Consider the following 24,744-nt stretch of genomic DNA (forward strand, 5'->3'; position numbering starts at 1 on the left):
TGTTTGATTATTTCTTTTGCACATCACACCTGCTTTTTTATTGCTTTGTTTGGTTGTGAATTACAGTTTATCTTAGTACTGTACAGTATTACCATTTTTTCCATATATATGCATGCCCAAAAACTGTTGATGAGGAGGATGCAGTGGTGCTGTCCTGTGAAAGAGACACAACCTAGATACAGTCCAGTAGATGGCACTTTTAATTTTTGGTGCTGCCAAAGTGAGGCTTGTGAGGATCATGCTCTTGCTATCACCACAAGATGCTGTCCATCCATCTATTTATCTCCAAACGTCTTATCCTCTGCGGTGTTGTGGAAATGAGACATTGCCAATATCTCAGGCCACGGCCAATAAATACACACTTCATATATATACTGCATAATAAATAATCTAGATAGAGGTTTGGTACATACACATATGTACAAATATAAATATATACAAATTTAAAATGTGTAAATGTGTAACCACAATATGTACAAATACAAATTACACACACACACAAACATATATATGAGCACCTAAGTTTACATCCTCCTTGCAGGATATGCAAAACAATTATAATTTCAACAAAATAAGAGGAAGCATTGACAAGAATAAGTTTTTCTTTCTTTTTACTTTTCCTTGTTTTCGATAAATATAAATAAAATAAGATAAAATGCAAGCATTGTCAATTCATCTGACTTGTTCATCGTCTCTATATTCATTACATCAGTCTGAAATGATAGGTCAAGTTTAAACGTTAGTACTCATGTATCACCCTTGAGTTTTAATTATTCAGAAAGTAAACACTTAATAATTGATCAAGTAATCGTGCGCACACGCTCTGTCCAATCAGAAGCTTAGCTCTCGACCGTTCCATGAGCGCTGACCAATCAGAAGGGAAATACCGTTAACTTCCTGCTCTGGGTCTCCTCCGAGCCCTTAGAATAATCTTGGGAAATAAAAACAAACGGATGTCCTGTGTTTGTAATGCACGGAATTCACAATCATTAGACTACACAGTAGGTAAGTTTATGATTCTGCCTGCAGTGCTTTTGAATCATGTCGGTTACGATTTGTTATCACGATATATATATATATATATATATATATATATATATATATATATATATATATATATATATATATATATATATATATATATATATATATATAAATGAATTAAATGTTAATAATGAACTTTGTATGGAAATTAATACTTGTGGTATAATACGCAACGAAGAGCTGTTTGTATTGATCTATATAAAGCTGTTTTATCACGTGACGTTAAGTGTGTATTAAATGAAACCCCGTTGATGCTGTAGCGTCCTCGAGGGCCCGTGATGGCCGGGTCTCCACTGTGGGCGGTGGATGTGTACGGGCGCGTGTTTAGTCTTTTGGCCGCGAGAGGGCGCTGGAGGCGCGCCGCCGATCTGCCACTGGACCTGAAGCGCGTGACGGCCTCTCAACAGTGCTGCTGGGCCATCGGCTGCGACCATCACCTCTACCTTCACGTGTATCCCGGCCAGGAGCCTATACGCCACCAGGAAGAGACCTATGAAAACCAGGCGTGTTGGAAACATTCTTTCCAGATCAAACTCTCTATTAAACTGTGATTTATTTGCATGATAGCATACTGTACCTGTGCACTGAGTAACAGAATGGAATGTAAACAGATCTGAAAGTTCGAAAGAAACACCATTTGTTTGAAATAGAACTCTTTTGTAACATTATAGATCTCTTCGCAGTCTCTTGTGAGCAATTTAATGCATACTTCCTGAATAATAGTATTTATTTATTTTTAAATCATACTTACCCCAAGCTTTTGAAGGTAGTCTTTATATTAAATTGTTCTAAACTTAAGGCTGTCAGACAGTGTAAGTAAAAATCCAAATATAGGATGGCAATAATAATAACCTTAAGGACTGAAATGGCTGTTTTGCAGAGATGGAATCTGGTTGATGGTTACACAGATGCACTCCTCCCGACAGACCGCTGGCAGTGGACGGACGAGTTGGGCTTGAACCCACAACCTCTTCACAGCTTTGAGTTGCCTTCTGATAACTGGGAGTGGGAGGGCGACTGGTACGTGGATGATGAAAACTGTGAGAGAGAATCCAGTGAGACAGGGGTGAGTGAATGAGCGACACATTCAAAGTGTGTAATAGTCAATAATGCATTTCTATTGTAAATGCCATGCAATTAAGTGTCCAAAACATTCAGTGCACACTTAGGTACGTTCATTTGAAGTATGCTAATGTGTACTTTTTTCATAAGGGTAAATCATCTCAGTCCACTCTCAAATAATGATTCATAAAAAGCCATAAAACTAAAAATTTGAAATCAAGTCTGAATGACTGTGTGTGTGATGCTGTTTCCTGTGCTTTCAGGGGTGGGAGTATGCAGTGGACTTCCCTACCACCTTCACCAAAGAGAAGAAGTGGAATTCATGTGTCCGTCGCAGGCGATGGCTTCGCTACAGGAGATATAAAGGACTGGGATCATGGGCCAAGGTATGGAGAAAATGGGGGAGCCATGTTCAGAGTTGTCCACAGATGCAGAGTCCTTCAGATTATGTGTGTTTTTGATGCAGGTGCCTTTGGACCGAGCCAGACCTCCTCCTGAGCCCTACATTGACATCAGCTGTGGAGGATGGGACATGAGTGACAGCCCTGAGAAGCACATTTCCCTGTGGGCCGTGTCCCAGCAAGGGGAAGTAAGTCATCAGATATGCATCGCATGGCCCATGTTGTCAATCAGCACAGAATAGTGTTCCCGTGCCTCAAGCGGTAGAGCATTGTGTCAGCAGTGTAAAAGGTTGTGGGTTCGATTCCCAGGGAACACATGTTAGGTTAAAAATGTTAGCATGAATGCACTGTAAGTTGCTTTGGATAAATGTATTTAAATGTCTAATGTAGTTTACTTAAATATTAAATTTATGCATTTAGCAGACGCTTTTATCCAAAGTGACTTAAAGTGCATTCAGGCTACAATTTTTACCTTTCATGTGTTCCCAGGGAATCGAACCCCCGACCTTGTGCTAGCTTGCTTGCTAACACGACGCTCTACCAGTTGAGCTACAGGAACACTGTATAGTATGCTACAAAAATGCTAGACACATGCTGATTTTTTTTTTAATTAATACTTCTTATTGAGCAAGGACATTGATCAAAAGTGACTTTAAAGACATTTATGATATTATAAACGCTGTTCTTTTGAACTTTCAATCAAAGGCTCTTGAAAAATCATGTTTCCACAAAAATATAAAAACTGTTTTCAACATTGAAGATAATAAGAAATGTTTCTTGAGCAGTAAATCAGCATATTAGGATGATTTCTGAAGGATCGTGTGACACAGAGTAAACGAGATTTTACATTTACATTTTTAAACATATTAAAATAGAAAACATTTCTTTATTTACACTGAGGATTTTATGCTACAATGTATTTTTGAACAAATAAATCCAGCTTCGGTGCACATAAAATTCTTCACAGACATTTAAAAAAAATTTGTAACATAAATAAAATGTATGTCTATGTGTTTATTCATTTATTTCAGTATTTTTATTTCAGTACTGAAAGTAGTTCATTTCAGTTAATTGCTGCTGCCTTTTAATTTTCTTGTACATTTTTTAAGTTAAAGATTTGTCATCTAATGTTTATGCTATTTGATCTCAGCTTTATTCAAGTAACGGAATACATATTTTTAATCGTTTTAGTTCTAGTTAACAGTAAAAGGTCTGACTTGCGGTTACATTTCAGATTTGTGTCCACTAGAGCACACTGCTGTCCTGTGATCTCTGCTTTATATTTTGAGCTCAGTCAACACCTCCTCGTAGATTAACCACTTGCTCACAAGAATGTGAACAATTCCCAAGCCGAGCGGTTCATTTAAACACACACTGAGTGTTTAGTCATTTTTATCATGTCACGCAGATCTGAGGTGTGTCTGTATCTCTACACACAGCTGTGGTTCCGCACAGGCATCAGACAGCAGAACCCGGAGGGGACGCTCTGGGAACCCATCCAGGTGCCCCGAGAGGTGGCACAGGTCAGCGCCGGACCGAAAGACCTGCTTTGGGTCGTTCTCTGGGATGGACAACTGCTGGCCAGAACGGGCATCAATAAAGACTGCCCTAAAGGTCTGACACTGACAGATTTATTCCTGTCCTTTGAATTCACACATATAGCATGCAGGACATACAGTACATGTTTTGAATGGCTTACACATCGCTGCTATTTATGGTCAAACTGTGATCAGAGTCATGTCAGTAGCATGACAGAGGTATGAAAATACAGAGGCCCTAAAGAACATGTGTTCACTTGAACCACAGCTAAAAATTTCTGAATGTCATTGCAGTAAATAACAGGATGTCAGAACAAATGCAGCTGGAGCTTGCTGCTGAAATGTCTTTGGAGCAGCAGGTGTTTTTGTGATTTTCAAGTTCACACAAGTGTCCTAACTGGATGCTTTAAATACAAGTTTCAATAGAAATGACATTAAAGTACTGGGAGTACACATTCACTATTAACTAAGACTTTTCCCCTCAATAAACTCCTTTGTTTGTTTTTTTGAGGCTCATCATGGGAGTCAGTGCAGCCTCCGAATCAGAAAGGAGCTGTTCATGTCGCAGTGGGGATCAATGTCGCTTGGGCCGTGACTAAAGACAACAAAGTAAGACGATATTTATTCTATAAATGCTCTGTGCAGTGCTTTTGCAAATGTTTGTTGTTGTGTAAAGAGTTCAGTTTCACATGCATTTTTAATTTAAATGAAGGCAGTACGAAGTGTATAGATTGGACGAAGCAGTAAACCATGTGTTTGTGATAGGTCTGGTTCAGGAGGGGTGTGAATTCCCACAATCCCACTGGGTCAGGCTGGATCAGTATTGGGGGAGAGATGTTGATGCTCAGCGTGGGGCACAATGACCAGGTGAGATCAGTGAGGTATCATATACTGCTGCTCTACAACAGTCTACAGCCAGCGAAAATGCAAGGGGGCCACAAGATGATTTTAAATCTTGAAGCAATTACATTACATAACCTAATTACAATACTCACATTATGTAGGAGAGGGGTTTAAAATTTTAGCTTTGACAGTGGGGGCCTTAAAAAACAGGTTGGGAACCACCGCTTTAGACAATTTTGAGGCTCAGTGAGACATTTTATTCTATATTTTTAAATTATCTGAATAACATAGTAGCATGTGTGAAAAATAAATACACTTTAGCATAGTTTTAAAATTTCTTGTATAAAAGAAAAGTTCATTTTTTTTGGACACAACTGCATTTGTTAACTGCATTAATTGAAAATAAGCTGTAGTTGACATTTAAAATGAATGCAGTTAGCTGAACTGTATGGTACTTTTTGACCCACTCAAATAGGACTTAAGTACAACTTAAATATAATTTCATAATTACTTCTGTTGTCTTTGAAATATGGTTGAAGTGTACGGCCGTATGTATTGAAACGTGTTTATTGTTAAAATAAAATACACTTGTCACTTGTATTGAAACTTGTCATGTATTTAAATATATATGTAATTGCACATTTTTAATGATGAAGTTGCCATTTAGTACATTTATAACATGTTAACATGTATACAGTGCATATTAACAAGCATACAGTATATCAAATAACACACCACAGTTTAAATTATAATCAAGTACTTTGCATGTGCTTTAGTATGTTAGTCAGCACAACAAAATAAGTGTACTTCCTTAAAGCATGACAGAGTAATATTAAATGTAATGAATTGGCCACTGCCAATAGCCTTGTTGCCAGCTTGGTGACATGTAGTGCAATTGCGCTACAGGTGTCCCGAGGAATCCCAGCTCATGGACCTCTGTCCCACTTTGCTTCCTGTCATTACTTCTGTCCTGACAGAATAAAGGAAAAAATGCTTTAAAAAAAGTTATGATTTGAAATATACTTTAAAGTATTTATTTCATTACAAAGTGCACCTTTTGAAAGAAAACATAGTCATGAAAGTCGTAACAACTCCTGCCGACACTGAGACTCAAACCAGCAACCTTCAAGTAACTAGTCCAAGTCTCTAACCATTAGGCCACAGCTGCCCCAAAGTGTACTGTCTTTAGGTGTACTTAAGAGGCCTTTTATTTCATAATGCTCTATTAGTTGCAAGTATAGTGAAAATAAATATATATATTTTTAATAATTGTATGTATATGTATATGAGGTACACAAATGCAACAAGTGTTCATTGAGTTGAATAAAGCCCACTTCTTATCTATATAAGCTGCTAGAAAAATGTAAAGCTTCTGTAGGTGATTTACAGGGAGTCGCCAGCATATTACTTAGCAACCTTCCAGAACACCTTAAAAACTTCTAAGTTGTTTTCTTATTGGCCCAAGTTTATCCACTGCAAAATTTGATGTTCTGGTCTCTATATATGGCTCAGGTCTTTCAAAGTAAGTATTTTATTTTCCACTAGGTACTACCACCAGCAAGCACCTAGATTTGAGGTATCATTTATGTCAAGTTAAGAGTAATACCTAAATTTTGTGGTTCGTTAAAATTATTCGTTCATTTACTGAAAGTATGAGCAATAATAGTGATCTTTGCCTTAGCAATCTTCACTAACAAGTGATGTTTCTGTCTGGATAGTTTTACACCTGTAGTTGTCCCAGTACTTGTCCTTGGGGTACACCCATCTGCTATAGGGTGGTGGGCAGTCTCATCTGTTCTCACATGTATCTTTGAGGATTAACCATCATTAGATCCTTAGACCAAACCCTGCATGGCTGGCTGACTGTATTCACTGTCCTTGTTCATACACACAAACACCCATCGTCCAATCCCCTTCACAAGCTCACACAAGGCCCCTCCCTCCCATCAGGACAGGCATGTATGGTCTGGCGGAGTCGGGTGTCCGTGGGTGTTGATTACTTCAGTGTGGAGTTTGCAAGCGATGCAATCCTTGTCTCTGCATCTCTTCTCTCTCTGTAACTGGACCCTTAGACCATCTGGCCCTTCCTGTTGCCCACTGCCTCCTCCATCTCAGCCCAGCCATATATATACACCTCCAGTTCTTTCACCCGCGCACAGCCATATGGGAGTCTCTAATTTGAGTTTGGCCACTCTCCACCATTCCATACTTTACATATCATCACTAACCGATGATCTGTGTTCAGCTCAGCTGCAACACTCATATTTGATCCTGTTCCTCAGTTTAGCTTAATCAGAAACAATATCCTGTCTATGAGAACTATATCAGCACATAAAAAGAATATCATCTCATAACTTGTTGATTTTCTGATGCCAGCTTCATTATGATGCAGTTGATATGGGGGATTAACTATTGTATGGCTGTCTGTACTCCTTGATTGTGATATAACGGGTCAATCAAGCCTGTGATCATATATTTTTGTGTAATGACTGATGATGAAGCATAAAACCCAGTCAAACCCTCGCAGAACAGTAACATGATAAATGTTTTTACTGTCCCTTTTGATCAATTCAATGCATTTGATTCTGAATATAAGTAATAATATTGTTTTTAATCTCACTGACGACACAATTTTGAATGGTAGCTTATATTCCAACATATATTGCTTGCAAGTAAAAAAAGGAAAACACATTTTGCAAACTCAAGTGTGGATTGCAAATAATTTGCATTATTTAAAAAAATATCAATGCCATACTTTTTCCATAAAAAACAAAATTGCATGATGAACACTGGTGTCGAGTTAAGTGGCAATTTTGCATGTGTTGTTAAAAGACATACATACAGATTTTTGTGAATCTTTTGAAGGGATTAAAAGGATAAACAATGTACAGTTTTCATAGGCTTATTTACTCATATTTACCAAGGGGGCCAATAAATCTGGCCACAACTGTAAATATCCCCAAGTTTGCTAAACCAAAGTCTAACTAGATTAACACAACTTATGTAGAAATGAAGAACAATCTTTTTTTATGACTAACTCTCATCTCACCAAGGGCACCAGTTAAGCTTCTGGTGCTGGTTCTTCAAAACCCGATTTCCCACATAACTGCCGCCAGTTTAATTTCTCTCTGGCTGTCTCGACATTATCTCTTACAACTTCAGGATCATACCACAGTGTGCTAATTCAATGAATTAAATAGATGAAGTTAAATAAAGGCTGTGAAATAAGGCTGTTTAATATTCAGAAGATTCATAAGAAAATACTTAAACTAGGGTGAGTTTATCCCGTTAAGTTACATGATCTATTTTGGCCCATATGTTTTGATGTCTCAGCTTGAAGAAGGTCTAAGAACTAAGAGACTGTGGCTGGTGCAATATCAGATGTATTTTTATTTTATGTGTGTTTGTTTGTGACACAGGTATGGGGGGTTGGCATTGATGACCGGACTGTGTATTTTCGTCATGGCGTGACAGCCACAGAGGTCACTGGCAGGTCATGGGTGGCTGTGTCAGCTCAGCTTGATGCCAGTGAAAGCACAAATCATTCCAGGTAGCTGAAAACCCATACAGAGCAATGATTCCTGACAAGGCATGCTTAAATAGGTTTCAGAGAGTGTCCGGAAAGATTTTAATTTGTTACACTTATTAAGGAGATTTCAGAAGAAGATATTACAGTAGAGATATAAGAGATGTGAAAGTTAATTTACATTTAAGTCAGTTTCAGTTTTACACTCTTGAGTTTCTAAGGCCTCTAAACTTGAGTCTTATTGATGGGGCTGTTGGGCAACACTAGTGCCTAAGATGTCATTTATTTGATGTTGCAGTTTCAAGCTCATCCAGCCTGTCAGTCTTGTGAAGGGCTCTGTGTGTGTGTGTGTGTTCACAGTGATGTCAGTGTCTTCACTGGTGAGGTCACCGCTCCTTCCCAGGGTTCCATTCTGGAATGTGATGACACGGACATTCCAAAGATGCCCAAGATCACGAGTGACAGCTTTATCTCCGCGCTGGTGTCTGATCGCTCCACTCCAGCTCACGACCCGCCCTCTGCGGCTCACCCCAGTGTACCTGAGGAAAACCAGGTGACCAGCCAAGAGTTCGATTCCTCTATCCTGAGCCCGAGCAGCCCGTCCGATGGTAGCGAGACACCATGGAGCAATGTTGAGCTGAAGGAGATGAAAGGCTCTGTTCCCAGCAGCGTCTGGAGCTCAGTGGCCACATACCCCACTGAGCTGCTGCAGAACACAGTAGTGCAGGAGGAGCTGCCGCCCTGGGCCTGGGTCACCGGTGGAGGATTTGACATTGATTCCAGCTCACATGTCGACTTGTTTAATATCTCAGGTGCACACAGTTCATCATTTACTCACTCTCATGTCATTCCAATCCTGAATCAGTTTCTTTTTATCACTGAAGGAACTTTATGTGTAATGCATTAGAAATGGTATTTATAATGTACATTCTAATACAATATATAATTCCACAAATAATAGTAACCAGTTAAAATGTATTATGATATTTGCAGTGTAACAGTTAATAGGCAAGTGCTATAACTGTGGTTACGATTACTCATAAGAGCATAGCATACATTATAAAGTGCATTATTAGTGCATTAAAATACTTCTATGATGCATAATATATAAAAGCTTCAAGTAGAAATTCATGGACTAAATTCAATTTCACAGTGGAATAAATTCAAGAATGGAGCGTCAAAACGTCATACTAGGTTGATAATGCCATACAGAATTAGTTTCAATATGTCTAATAAATGATCATATGCCACATTTAAATATTAACATGAAATAGTTTTATAAGCTACAGCAGATGGCAACATCTTCGAATTATGATTTTAATGACTTAATTATATTTATAATATTTTGGGGATGAAGGACATTGTAAACAATGGTTAATAATGGCCTTAATTAGTATACATTTGCATACTTCATAATATTTTTTTTTTACGGTCAGTATTATTATTACCATTATTATAATATAAAACAAATTCTACATTTTTTTAATGCTGTCTTAAAGAAAATATTCTCTGTTCTCTCTGATTCTGTCAGATTCCGGTCGGCTCTCTCCATCCATCACACCTGCCCTCGTTGCTCTAGACACAGACACTCGGACAGAAAGAGCCCAACAACAGAGAAACACCTCAATAGAGAAGGTAGCTGCACTGTCAGCAGGCCTTTGTGCTTCACATGAGAGTAACAGTCAATGGGACATCTCAAACACTGACAAATGTGTGTGTGTCTCAGTCTGTGCATGTGACGAGAGGTCGTATGTGCTGGTGGAGGGACTGGCTGCCGCATCAGTGGGAGGATGTCAGTGTGACACTGGAGCAGGTCACCAGTGCCGGAGCTCACATGGGAGACATCCTTTACCTCTACTACACCCACAACCAGGAGAAGAAGGTAACACACCATCAGCAGAGTGCCTCTGTATAAAATAAATGTCTACTTTAGCATAATAGCACAAAGATAACTTTTTTTTGGAAATGCTACACTTTTAAATAATATACTGCAGTCCAAAATAAATGTTAAATGTTTAATTGCAAATAAATAGGTTGCAATTTAATACATTTACAATATAAAAACTTTAAATGTAATATAAAGTAACACTACAGTAAAGCAACAGTAAAATTATATCAATCAATTTACATGTGCTTTAGTATGATGGTCGACACAATGTAATTTATGCACTTAGTACAATATTACTGTCATGCTCTTCTGAGGGGAGGTGCATGAAGACAAAGGTATTACCAAAAAAATTTAATAGTAATCCAAGATGAGGAAGATTCATACAAAACACAAGCAGCATACACAACTAATAACCGCCAGCTAACTGAACTAAAAGGCAAGGCAAGTTTATTTATATAGCACATTTCATACACAATGGTAATTCAAAGTGCTTTACATCAAAGAAAGTAAAATAATCATGAAAAATAAGAAAAAAAATAAAACAAGCAATTTTAAAACTTTTAAAATGATTAAAACGTTTACTTAAAATCAATTTAAAAACAGTTAGAAATTGATTTTATATAAAAGGGGAATTTAGCTAGGGTGAGATAACGAGGGACAGACAGGTGAGGATTATGACTAATCAAACACAGGTGAACTGAATTAACTAATCAAAGGAGAGACAGAAACTAGGTCAAAGTCAAAATGGGCATGAAAACAAAAACTAAATGAAAACACAACAAAAGTACATAACTGCTACAGTACTCCCCCCTCCCAGAAGGCGCGACCTAGCACCTTAAAAAGGACTAACAAAGGAATGAGGGAGGGGGTTTGAAAAGAAGGCGAAATAGTGGTGAAGGGCAGGAAGAGAGGCAAGCATATAACAAGGACTGCGACGCTGGAGAGAGGAGCCAGGGAGGATCAGATGGAGGGAAGAGACAGGAAGGAGACAGGTGGGACATGGACCAGGTGGAGCCAGGCAGGACCCAGTCCGCAGCCAACATGATTGGACACAGTGGAGCCTATGGAGGGAGGAAGCATGGTGGAGGAATGGCTGATGACTCCAGGGGGCCAACCGATAGTGGTGGAGAAGTTTGGAGAGGAGGCATGGGTGGAGATGGAGAGCCAATGAGCCAGGGCGACAGGGAGGATCCAGGGGGCCAAGGCAGAGCAGATGGCTCAGGCGACCAAGGCGTAGACGGCGATCTGGAAGGCATGTTGGGCCAGAGGGAAAGAGGACCGAGGTAGAGCTGAAGGAAATGGAGGAGCCCAGTGGAGCTGGTGGGACAGTTTGCGAGGCGCAGCAGAGTGGAGTCCTGAGGCGATGAAAGGTCGACGACTGACCAAGGATTAGCCAGTGGGATGAGGGAGCCTGGTGTATTGAAGGTTGTACTGGTGGACTGACGGGCCACGGGGGAAGAGGAGGGAGCTAGGAGTCATGGAGGAGCCACTGGGTCGAGGCAGAGTCTGGACATTGGAGGCTGGAGGCGGAGACAAGGGATCTTCCAGCCACAACGCCGATGGAAACCCACATCACTGATAGTGAGCTGAGGGCGAGCTCAAAGGGGCTGACAGGAGACAGCGGAGGCAATGGTGAAGACTCGTGAAGCACTGAGAGCACTAGGGACAGTGGAAGGACCTCCATGGTTGAGACAGCACAGACAGATTCAGTTAAGGGCAGACAGGCAGTTCAGGGCAGATTAACGGTTCATAAACGGCCTCCTTGGCCGTATTCGGGACAGGCAAAGAGTTCAGAAGACAGGAGAGGAGGTATTTCAGTATGAAAGTCTATTTAAGCTGCAGCTCACCCTTAGCAGTGGCACAGCGGGCGGGGCTTTCCTCCACCTCGCTATACACTGTATAATCCTCTGTGGCAGTCATTGTTGCCGGCTCAAGCCCCTTGTCAGTCGTTTGATGAGGCTCTGGTTCCAGGGTCATCCTAATCTCTGTCGCTCTATCAGGCAGGCTTTGGCTCTCAGTTGCTCCACACAGCGGGGTGGTGTTTGATTGGGTTCTGGGTCACGCTGTGTTCTGGATCGGGGATTGATGCTGTCCAGACATCGGATGATAGCCTTCTACAAGTTCAATAAGGTGGTGTCTAGGAGGTCAGTGGGGCCATGGTAGTTTGCCACGATCCAGAAAAGACACTTTAGTGTCTCATCATCGAATAGGCAGGTGACTGTGAGACGAGAAAAACAAAAAGTAAATGGAAAATAAATGTGATTCTCCAGAGCCACCGCAGTGAACTTCGCTGCCCACTAAATGATTTGGTTTGGGCTGGTTATTCTGTCACACAGCGTATAGAGGAAATGCACAGAAAGATGAGGGTCATCTAAACAATAGTTTAATAGACTCCAAGAAGATGATAATCCATGAAGGCAAAGGGAATACACAGCAAAACAACATCAATACCAGAGAAAGACTGAACAGAACAGGGAAAACTTATACAAGAACTAAACGAGGGAACTAATGAGTGGATTAACAGAACACAGGTGAGCAGAATTAACTAATCAACACACGATAGAAAACTAGGTCAGGGGAGAAAACAAACTAAAAGCCCATGGTGGTGACAATTACTTGTGTAAAAGTGTGAGTAAAACTTGTGCCTCTCTTTTTTATTATTATAACATTTCCTGCAAGTTCAGTTTTTAAAAATACATTTTTAAGATTTGAAGTACACTACAAGTGTACATTGAGTCAGACTCCGCAGACACAAGTTTACTAAATTATTAAAAGAAGAGTTTAGGAGTAAAACAGCTTATGAATGCTATTACAAATGAATGAAACAAGATCAAAATGTGTTGTTCAAGTAAAGTATCATCAGACTGTATTGGTGTAAATAAACCCATGATTCTCCCAATGTGTGTCTGTTAGTATGTGTATGCTGTGATAAAGGAGGTGACGGCCCTGGTGCCCGTGTTAAGGGACTCTCTGTACACCATGGCTGTTTACACACCAAAGAGAACCAAACAGAGACGCCCCATTTTACTGGCAACTCCTTATCAACAAGACTTCAACACCTGGGTAAAATACACTTACAAACAACACGTCTGTTTAAAAAGGACCTCTTTTTGACATGGCTAGTGGCTAGAGCTAGTGGCAGGTGAATTGGAAAATATATCCATACAGTACATACAGCTTACAAGGCATGACCCTGTATTAACATAATCTTCATTCAAATGTATAAATTCCTGTCATGAAGAACAAATTTCTGCCTAAAATAAAGGGGGAAAAAACTATTTGCGTATAGAAAACGAATTGTGATATTATTTTCATGATAAGGGTGTTTGATTGCGTTGCAGAAACGAGTGATTTCGATCTTTCGTTACAGCTGTCTCTGTTGAACGAGTCATGTTGTGCGTCCAGGGGACTTGGAGAGCATCCATCCAAGCAGGCCCTGTGGGCTGTGACGTGTAAAGGTGACGTCCTGGTGCATGAGCCGTCACCCATTCTGGAAGCCCCGGCGCAGTACTTACCCTGCGACCACTTGTAAGAACGTCCCCATCTGTCTGTCGTTTTCTCTCACTGTAACTCTGTTCTAAACCTGGTTAGCTGCCTCACTGTCTGCTCCCGATTTTCATAGAGTTCGACACTAGCAGGATGCTAAGCTAAGACAGCAATATTAGAAAAGCATGAAAACCACAACACACACAAATAATGATGCTGAATACATTGATATAATGAAATAGCGGCTCAAGAGTCCTGATTTAAATCAACTGAAAATCTTTGGTGACAAAGTTATGGCTAAGAAACCCACAGCAGTTATGGAAGAGAGTGGAAGACGAGTGGACCAAGATCACACCAGCGCAGTGTGAGAAATGAGTGATGTCCTGTACCTGTGCTGTAGTCATTCAAAAGTAAGGGCCTTTACATTTCATGCTCATTTCTGACAGCTGTAACACTCTTCTTTCATGCTACAGTGGTTACCGTTTTCTCATTTTGATCACTGGATCAAAAAATAAAGGTTTGAATACTTGGTTAATTTTTAAGTTGTGGTATATCCACAGCTAATATTCCTTCAAGGTTCCACAGGTTCCAATTTTTTACTAGTTTCAGTCTCTGCATTGCAAATGCCTGAAATCCATGCTGTCCAGATTGGCAGCTCACTAGGTTTCGGACAGAGCTAATCTGTCACACACTGTTGAGCTGGTGCTTCCTAATTGAAGTGTGCACAAAGTCAAGCTTGCATGCCACAGAACTGTGTGATGCATTTGATTGGGTTTCCGTGTGTTTGTGCCTGTTTTGTGTAGTTGTGCTCGGCATGTGTCACATCTCTGTGTGCATATCTGCTGTGGGTTCAGGTTCTGGCGTCAGGTGCCCGCTCATCTGCTGTGTGTGGAGTCTAACAGTCTGGGTGTGGTGTGGGGCATTGGTTACGATCACACCGCTTGGGTCTACACGAGGGGCAGGGAACCATCGGCTCAGGGTAAACATACACGCAGCTACCCGTGTCCCTCTCACTTACTTAGTCTGGACCCTGCAAGTTAAATATATGCTGATTTGGATGCTGGTGTGCTGATCTTCTCATGAGGCTTCCCCAGCATATCTTTCTTGGTCAACCCGCTTAACCAGAAAGACCAAGTTTTGCATCATGGTCCAGACCAGCACCAAACCAGCATAAACCACCAGACTGGACCAGGATGTAATTCATGCCGGTCTAAGTTGAACTTTGCAGCAGGATGGGATATTCAGTATCTACTGCACAGTTCTGGATTCAAAACATAGTCACTGATCTTCCCAAATGCTTGGTCTCCTTCACTAATAATTGCACAGATTACTGGTATTACTCGATTACTCCGAATTTGCATAAAACACACCCAAATCATCTCCTTTCTTCTTCATTTAATGCTTTTCATTACTGAAATACTGAAACTACGAAAAAACGTTATTTGAGAGAGCAGGCAAAAAATAACTAAATAAAAAAGTTGAAATAAGTTCAAAAATGAATAAAACGCAATTAATCGAATTTCTAATCGTGATAACAAATATGAACGTCACAATTACGTAATCGTTCCAGTCGGCAATTAATCATTAAAAGTCCACTTATTCTGCGTGCTTAAGATGCGTTTTTCTTTCTACGTGTTATCGTAAGGGTTTTTCCCATTATTTAAATTTTAGTTTTAGTATAACATTATAATACCATTCATATATTTACTTTAATATCATTTAAAGAAGAAACCAATCCGATGTATAGTTGACATTTGAGGTTTAATACTATAAAAAAGCACTAAAGGTTTTTCAGTTAAGTGTTTTCAGCGTGTTTATTTTCATATAAAAATACGGCATGCAGTTGCATCAAACAATAGTATGAACATCATTCAATGTAAATTGTGATAATCGTAATTAATTATCGCAATAACAATTTCAAGGGAAGAATCGACAATTATGATTTTGTCATAATCGTGCATCCCTAACTAAAACTATAACTAAAGTAAAAATAAGTTAAAGCTACATAGAAATATTTTAAACAACAAAGTCTAAAAAATAAATTAAAACTGAAAATATATAAATAAAAGATAGTTAAAAGTTTATAAATATTATAATTATAAATAAATACAAAAGTAACACTGTTTCATGCATATGTATATATATAATATTAATAATACTATAAATATATATATATGTTTCTTGCTCGTGTTTATGCACATATAAAAAAATACTACAATACTATATAAATAATACTAAAATAAGGCATTTTCTCTCGTGCGCTCTCTCTCTCACTCTTTCTCTCTCTATATGTATAATAAAATAAAGTTAAGATTAAATATTGATGTATAAAATTGTATATTATCTTTATAATGAATGTTTGGTTTCAAATGTTCATACATTGTTTGTACATTTTGATTAAATTTGAAAGCAACTAATAAATTCTGCGTTTTTTTACGCAGAATTCACACTCAAATTCATGTGTATGCACAGTTAGTGTTTTCTTATTTACTCATTTGTGTTTTCATTTCTAATGTGCTTTCACTCAAGATCAGAATGTCAAATCTTTATTTTAGAGAAACTATAGCTGCTTCAGCCTGGTGTTGGATCTCATTATTTTCAGGAAATGAAAACATCAGCCAAACGATGAGTGATGTGAGGAGTGTGTACGTCTATGAGAACCAGCGCTGGAACCCAATGACAGGATACAAAGACAAGTGAGTGTCCTTTCATGGAGCTCTGCTGCTTGTTCACCGTTCCTGCTGTAAACGCTGCGTGTCTGCTGTGGTCCTCAGGGGTCTTCCCACAGATCGATACATGTGGAGCGATGTTTCAGGTCTGAAAGAGTGTACCAAAGACAACACCAGCCCTCCCTCGCCGCAGTGGACATGGGTACATCAGCACACCATGAGTATACTGGAGTATTTATACTGCTGTGTACTTTAGGGTCCTCCCATTTGGAGTAGTATAGAGATTCGATATTGTCTGGGACTGATATCTGCATCTCACTCACAGGTTTCTGATTGGGTCGTGGACTATGATGTCCCGGGAGGGACAGATAAAGAGGGCTGGCAGTATGCTGCAGATTTCCCTGTGTATGTTGACTTTAAATGTATTAACAGAACCGTATCTAGACATGTCTATCTCAAACTAATATGTTATATGTTCACACAGGACGTATCATGGTTATAAGACAATGAAGGACTTTGTGCGGCGCAGACGGTGGGTTAGGTTAGTTCACGTTTTTTTCCTGCTCATGAACGCACTGATTATTTGATGCATGCATTGAATTTTTTTTTAAAACCTTGGGGCAAAAGAATAACCCGCTATATAGATGCCCCTCTGTATATGAAAGGTTGCAGAAAAGCTATATAAGAGTGTTTTATTTTCACAGGAAGTGTAAGATCAGTCTTACAGGCCCGTGGCAGAAGGTTCCTCCGATCGCTCTGACTGACGTCACCATCTTGCCGTGTCTGGCCCGGTGCAGTCCCGAGCAGTTTCCTGTGTGGGCCATCAGTGAGGAGGGAGATGTGCTGTGCCGTCTGGGGGTCACCGCCAACAACCCGGCTGTGAGCATTAAACCGTGTCCCAATACTACAAAACAGGGCCATTACATTTCATTTCAGTTGAAAAGGTGAACTCAAGAAGTCATATTTTCCCACCTCAGGCCCAAAGTAACCCCCACAGACACTGAGAAACCACCAAAGGGAGGCACGTCTCGAATGGTGCAAGTCCCAAACTGGTTGTACTGTATCAGTGTGCCTTGTAAATTAAGTCACACATAACTGGAAAAAAATATAACTAACCCATGACTTTTGTGGGGAATTGAAAGTGAGTACACCCTTAGGAAATACACAACTGTTTTCAACACTGATGATTATCGGAAATGTTTCACGAGCGGCGAATCAGTGCATCAGAATGATTTCTGAAGGATCATGTGACACTGAAGACTGGAGGAATGATGCTGAAAATACAGCTTTAACATCACAGCAATAAATTACATTTTAAGATATATTATCATAGAAAACTGATCACTTTTTAAAATTGTAATAATATTTCAAAGTATTAATGTATTTCTGAGCGGAAACCTTTAAAAGGTTTGAGGTTTGATTTATGGGAAGGGGTGTTATCATGAGTGAGTATATGAAGAGAAAGCCTGTATGTTTTCTTTGCATAAATCTGCAATGTTGCATATTGAAGACTTAAAAGCTTTTAGACTCAAAACTCTCATTATGATTTCTTTGTTTGTGTTTAGAGGGGATACCCTCCTCTGCTGTTGTTCTCTGCCCAGCTCTTCTCTCGTCTCTGTTCTCATATTGAGTTTGTGTGCGGGGTGTATGGGACGTCCTCTAACCTCTAGCTCTGTGAAACCACAGGGTGACTCCTGGCTCCACGTGGCCACAGACCAGCCCTTCAAGTCCATTTGCATAGGAGGAGGCCACCAGGTGTGGGCCATCGCCAGGGACGGTGCCGTCTTCTACCGGGGCTCTGTGTCTGCCGACAATCCAGCTGGTGAGACCACACACGAAAATGGAAAGTGTGACCATTTGACCAAGTGTGCTGCATTGTGTATTGTTAGGTTTTCCAATTCGAGGCCTTTTCACACTTTGAAAAAGTGCTTTTTAAAGTAAAGTTCTGTGACTATAAAAAATCTATTCAGCAAAAACTGTTTTGAGTGTTAAAAGCTTAATGTTGGGATAAGAACAGCAATGGCTGATAGTACAGAAACATTAACTTAGAAGCATCTGGCATCTGTTTATTAACCATGTAACAGAACTTAGAATCAAACATTCGAAATAGAATAAAATTCTAATATATTCCTAGCCAGCTTGAAATATTTTCTATATTAAAGCTAATGCAAGAACACTCTCTCTAACAAGATAAAGTGATATTAAAGAGAGACATATCCTGACTGATATTCAGTACAGCAGCATATTACTTAAGATGTTGTTAAATAAAAAAAAATTATGCAAGTAACAAGTATTAGTCTTTTAAAAACACTTAATACTATTAAAAAAGTTTTTGCATTCTTGATGATTTCGTAAAAATGCCTTTAAAACTGCTGTGCTGTTATGACATACATGTAGACTCATAATGATTTTTGATTTTTCAGGTGAGTGCTGGTATCACATACCATCTCCCCCGAAGCAGACGCTCAAACAGGTGTCTGTGGGCAGGACCTCCGTTTATGCTGTGGATGAAAACAGTGAGACAGCTGTTCCCACGCACTTCTTTTTCATTTATTTGAATCAAGCTGTATGTAAGCTGTATATAGTAGTAGGTAGTACAGTAGGCAGTATGCAGTAAACAAGTATGCAGTTAACAATATGACATTGAGAACATTGTGGCACATTGAAAGCAGATCTCTCTCCAATCGAGTCTGAGGTGTGTGTGTGTGTGTGTGCGTGTTTCAGGCCATCTGTGGTACAGACAGGGTTTGACACCCAGCTATCCTCAGGGTTCTGCGTGGCAACTCATCTCCCGTAATGTGTGTAAGGTGTCTGTTGGACCACTGGACCAGGTTTGAAACCTTTAACTTTCCTTTAAAGACACTAATTGCAAGAGAGAGAAAAAAGATTGGATTGACATCTTTAGATATTTTAAAAGACTTGGTTGGCTAAAAAGGTTTGCTAAAGTTTTATACCACAATATAAAACGAGTTCTCAGTTTCGGTTAGTTGACACATTCCAAGGCATTTGGCTAATTATCCCTTACTGTACAGTTATGACAGTAAGTCAACCCTTGTGAAAAAATCTGCTTAATGTGCACAGGCAGTGTACTTCAAACTTTAAAAGTGTATTTAAAAAGGAAATTGCTTGCAAATATAACGTTAATGAAATAACCACTTTAGCACTTTATACTTTGTGGTGTTAAATTAGTTTTGAAATTTAGTACATTTCAACTTTAATAATCTTGTGCCATGCTTATTATTACTTACTGTTACATTAAAGGCTTATATTATTTAAATGTAGTAAATCCCAACAAATGTGCAATTATACACATATTTAAATACATGCCATAAAAGTATTTTTTGTTTACATTTAACGTGTATTTAGTGAGGCCCTATTGCAGTACTGAGATAACGGTAAACTTACTTATAATGATCTTATGCAGCCAGGCACTGTTTTTTTCTTTCTTTTTCTAGACTACCTACCAGATCATTACTATTTAATTTGTGTAAATGAAAATTTATCTGACCTAACAAAAGTATGGTGTACCACAAGGCTCTATTTTAGGCCCATTGTTGTTGTCCTTGTACATGCTGCACAGCTCTGTATGCTGAAATCTACCGTTTCCTCTTTCCACTATGAATCTATCCTGCATTTTTGTTTTAACATTAACCTTTCCTTTACCCACTTTCATTGGGACTCTATTCACAAGGTTTACTAGACTGCCCAGATACACCCCATCCAAAATGTTTTACATAATGTTTTATTAGGTTTTGATGGTTCTGTAATGTTAATCTGTTCAGGTTTGGATAATAGCTGATAAAATGCCAGGTTTTCCATCAGAGAGCTCAGGAACTGTGTGCCACAGACTGGGAGTGAAGCCCATGCAGCCCAAAGGCCTGAGATGGGACTTTGGCATCGGGGTGAGTTTTTCTACATTGAACTGTGCCATCCACCAGAAAAAAAAACAAGTTTAGAAAGCTAATTGATTTGATAGTCATCCAAACAATTAAATAAATTGACCTAGCCTCAAATTTTTAAATATAGCATCATTGCAGTACTGTATTTTAAATCCATGTTTTTACTCTTAAGTGTTATTTCTTTAACTAATACACTAAAACAGGGTGGATGGGAGCACCTGTCTGTGAGAGGGAACTCTGTAGAGGCCCACCGCGTGATGCCTCACAGTCCAGTGCCCAGCCCGACTCAGAGTCACTTGAACGGGAATGTTGTGGGCTACCACCTTCATCATGCTTGACCGCACATCCCAGTTTGCTGTTCTAATACCATTCCTGTTTCTGTGTCCTGTGCCCTTCCAACCAAAAGTGACTATGTGACTATGTATTTTTATAATTTTTTTCCACTTGGCTGAATAAGACCTCACTTTTCTGGGTGTGACACTTGATTACTGATTGTGTATGATTTGAATCACCTGGGGTCTCATTTATAAAACTCTCCGTAGAGTAAAATTTTACATAGGCACAAAAGATAGATTTTGCGTATGCCCAAAAGTTTTCAGATTTATAAAACCATGCACACGCCAGAACCTGCGCAAAAATCTCTTTATAAATCCCAGTCAGGGGAAGATTGTGCGTGCGTGCATTTCCACCTCATCTACTCCCCGAAATCACCATATATGGAGCTTACAACGCCTGGTTTTACTATGCATAACCTCATCTGCATATCATTAACATGCAAATTCCCGTGCACATGACACCATGTTGAACACAGAGACAGTATGGAAAAAATGGTTTCAAATAGTTCTCAGATATTTTAGATGAACTCATTCTTTTACAGTGGCCAAATATAATTTCAATTATTTCAAATTAAATGTATGCAGTTTTGCTGATAAGATAAACATATTTTAGCTATTTTAGTGGAAACAGATAAACGCTTATTTATTGCAGTGTTTTGTCTGATTCGGCGCGTCACTGACAAAGTATTGTAAAAAGGAAACATGCAAATCTTACCGTTTTCTCCTTGTTATGTCCTTCAAATATAGTGTAATTTTTTTCATAATGTTGTACAGATGAATTTACATGACATTAACACTTCTGTGCAGCTGTGGTTGTACAGTAATCCAGCATTGTCCGCAATAATAATGCAGAAAGTGCGCATCAGTCATCGCTAAAATATTTATTACATGTAGTTTAGTTTAAAGATGAATTATTGTGCACCTATAGCACTCCTCGGGTTAATAAAAATAACGTCACAGGAAAAAATTTATTGCTTATGAAATTATGCAATTATGTTATTTGTAAAATTATGTAATTTCAGTGTAAATCTCTTTTAATGCAAGTGGAATATTTAATGTAAATGTGTATATCGACATGAAAACAGAGTTTAAAGTCGTTGTTTATTTCATTAATTTTATCACCCCTGAAAAAGAGTTTGTACGCATGGTTTATAATGTCCGTACGGTGCCTACATATTTACGGCAAGTTTATTTTTTATAAATCCCGATATGTGCGTAAAAAAATGCGTACTCAATTTCTATGCCTATTTTGTGCATACGCAATGTTTATAAATGAGAGCCCTGATCCACTGAGGTCTTTGTTTTAAGCATGTTATGTTTTCTTGTTGCCGTATTTGTTTCTGTAATCTGTAGACGACCATTTTACATTATTGGTTTTATGATTTTAATTCAATCTGCTTGCATTGTCAGAGACAGTGCTGTAAATGTTGATACCGCTTCCCTGCTGTGATCCTACCATGCCTGTTTTTTTCCAGTAAAGATTTTTTCAATAAATTTTATAAAGCATCAGCTTGTTGTCATTTGTGAATGTAAGATATTTCTGCACCACTAGCGGAACTGCAAAAAAGAAACGAGAAACTGGTTTCCAAAACCCTACCTTATCTGTTCTTAGACATTCCTCAAACTCTCACCATTGCTTGCACCTGTAAACAAAGGCATCTGTGAAACACACGTCAAAGAATTAAAACAAGACATAGAAGTTCATTGTCATTTAATTCCATAACAAACAGAGCAATTCATTATAAACCATTCCTTCAATGACACTAGGCATGATCATCATCAATATGAAGTAAAAATATCAGCATTTTTTTTTTTTTACAAGTTATATGGACATGATGACCTGCATTTCCCCATTTATTTAATCAATAATTAGTCTTTTTCGATAACTTCTCCCCCGACATTTTAACTTTAAATCACAAAATCATTCCTCATACCTACTCACATCGTTCCCAATTTACAGACAAAATGAAACTTATATACAGGCGAACAATTCAACATGAAGTTACACTTAAAAGATGTGCAATATTAAGCAAAGTATACTGAAGAATATAACCAAAGACTCTCCTTTCATAAAATGTCAAGTTGAACTGAAATCGAGTGCTGGTAATACAGATATTCAACAGGTCTAAAACAGAAATCACTGTACTGAATTACAAGAGGATGTAGAAGCTATGCACCCGATTATTCCAGCGAAAACCCATTTATGCAACATCTTCTTGAGTATACCAAAATCAACATTCTTCCAGACTGAAAAATATTCAATAAAATGTTCTTGCCGATTGTGTAGAATCCCCTGGATTTCTACTATATACATTAGTTTATATCTGTCATTCATTCTCAACCCAAAGAAAAAGCATCATGAGCAGCAAGATTGGCAAATATGATTCATACAACCTATGACGATTACCTTTCAGGTCCAATGAATAATACATGCGCACCAAAAAGAAAAAGAAAAAACTAAATCGTTTCCCATCCCTTGAGTGTTTAAACGCTGCTCTTTGATGTTAACACAAGGGAATCAGAAACTGAAAGAGGTTCTTTTGTTTTCCTTTGAATAGTATTCCTACTCAATGCTACAAGCAGCCATTGCCTTTGGAAGATCTGCTAGCTGCTAGCTAGCCTCTATGACCACCAGAGCTTTCATAATTACTTGCTGAACATGTAGTTCAATTAACCACCAATGATAAATCTCACAAAAAGTATCTGAATCACATTTCGATCCAAAATCTAGAGATAAAAATAATATATTTAGCAAAATATCAATATTAACATCATTACCACAATTCTATCATTCATATTTCAATTCAGTAAAACAAAACTACCATTATAATACAAACACTTTACAATTTGAGTATGACATTACTCGTTTTCACATTACGGTAATAAGAATTTGTGGGGCGAAATATGCATAACTGTCATGAAAATAATGCCATTATGAAAAAAACTTGATTGTGATTGTAAAAATAGGCTTCATTTTCTTTAATAGGTTTTTGTTTCTTTTGATTTCGGGGTGAAATATGACTTGGATATGTTCTAGATCCACTTTGTACTCGATAAAAAACTTTCCAAAACCCTTCAGCTGCCCATATCATTTTAATATGAAGCATGTCACTGAAAGCATGTGAGTTGATGCTTGGGTGAAAGTGGTTTGATGCAATGAACGAGAAGTTACAAACACTGTACAAAAATATCTGTGGAGACCCATGTTGCTTCTACTGGAAATGTAATCCATTACACGATCATATAAATAAGCTTTTCACACTAGATTTTACATAAAAAAATAAAATATAATCCAGTGTTTAAAATAAAAGGCAAGTATTATACGCTTTCAATTGCACAACTGAGTTTGACTCTATTGGCTCATTAGTGTTGAGTGATAAACTTCAGCTTCATCCTTCTGGTTTAAAATGTGGACACAATGAAAAATGCATGTAGCGAAAGAAAAAAAAGGTGAGGCATGGCACTTAGTTTCTAAAGCATATGTGAAGCAAGGTTCCTCCGAATTGCACTGATGAAAAACGTAGCAAATCATAGTTCATTGAAATCCACACATCAGCTCAGTCTCTGCAGTCCTCTTCATATCCTCAAATAAATACCAATGCTGCCTGAGAAGCAATCAAAGACATCCATGACATATCTCCAGTATTTATCAGTCTGATGGATTGGTTAATCTTTCTCTCCGTCTTCACCGCTTCCTGAGAAAGAAAATGAGATACGAGATTCAGAAGTTCGGATTCTTGAGGTCCCACTCTTGTTTGTTTGTATGTGGATGTTGGTGCTGAACTTACCCCCTTGCTCCATGTCGGAGTCTGTGAGGTGGGTGAGGGAGAAGTTGGCGATACTGGCTGGGGAGATGGAGAAGCGCGAGTAGTTGGAGGGACTGTTCCAGCTCTGCTCCATGGAGCGGTTCGCAGGGGGTGGTGAGAAATACTTAGAAGCTGCTGAAGTCCCAGCAGGCTTACTGGCAGAATGATCACTGGCTGCCTTTGAAAGGAAATTGGGCTCTGGATATGGGAAATCATCGTCCCACTCAAATGCACCACCTGGAAAACA

General features: G+C 38.8%; 2 protein-coding genes across 3 annotated transcripts in view; one reads left to right on the top strand and one right to left on the bottom strand.

Annotated features, from left to right (window-relative positions):
- The first annotated feature begins 900 nt into the window (after positions 1 to 900).
- Positions 901 to 22,250, top strand: LOC113052484 (tectonin beta-propeller repeat-containing protein 1-like). Its single transcript, XM_026216910.1, has 25 exons — positions 901 to 1,005; positions 1,305 to 1,547; positions 1,925 to 2,110; positions 2,370 to 2,492; positions 2,573 to 2,695; positions 3,947 to 4,121; positions 4,557 to 4,654; positions 4,811 to 4,912; positions 8,308 to 8,438; positions 8,775 to 9,226; positions 9,946 to 10,049; positions 10,141 to 10,296; positions 13,216 to 13,365; positions 13,673 to 13,830; positions 14,643 to 14,767; positions 16,391 to 16,484; positions 16,563 to 16,659; positions 16,783 to 16,862; positions 16,942 to 16,998; positions 17,162 to 17,336; positions 18,144 to 18,279; positions 18,881 to 18,973; positions 19,182 to 19,288; positions 20,240 to 20,359; positions 20,560 to 22,250. Exons 2-25 carry the CDS (start codon positions 1,323 to 1,325, stop codon positions 20,692 to 20,694), a joined length of 3,402 nt encoding a protein of 1,133 aa, XP_026072695.1. The 5' UTR covers positions 901 to 1,005; positions 1,305 to 1,322; the 3' UTR covers positions 20,695 to 22,250.
- A 137-nt stretch (positions 22,251 to 22,387) lies between these two features.
- LOC113052446 (serine/threonine-protein kinase LMTK2-like) overlaps positions 22,388 to 24,744 on the bottom strand; it is a 30,369-nt gene continuing 28,012 nt past the window's right edge. For both annotated transcript variants that reach the window (XM_026216887.1, XM_026216882.1), the window contains exons 13-14: positions 24,480 to 24,734; positions 22,388 to 24,386 (exon numbers count right to left, since the gene is read on the bottom strand). In XM_026216887.1, the coding sequence (XP_026072672.1) occupies positions 24,358 to 24,386; positions 24,480 to 24,734 (284 nt within the window). In that variant the 3' untranslated portion in view covers positions 22,388 to 24,357. The remainder of the gene's footprint in view (positions 24,387 to 24,479; positions 24,735 to 24,744) is intronic.

The sequence above is a fragment of the Carassius auratus genome, chromosome 3 (genome assembly GCF_003368295.1).
Source record: "Carassius auratus strain Wakin chromosome 3, ASM336829v1, whole genome shotgun sequence".
Taxonomy (NCBI): Eukaryota; Metazoa; Chordata; class Actinopteri; order Cypriniformes; family Cyprinidae; genus Carassius; species Carassius auratus.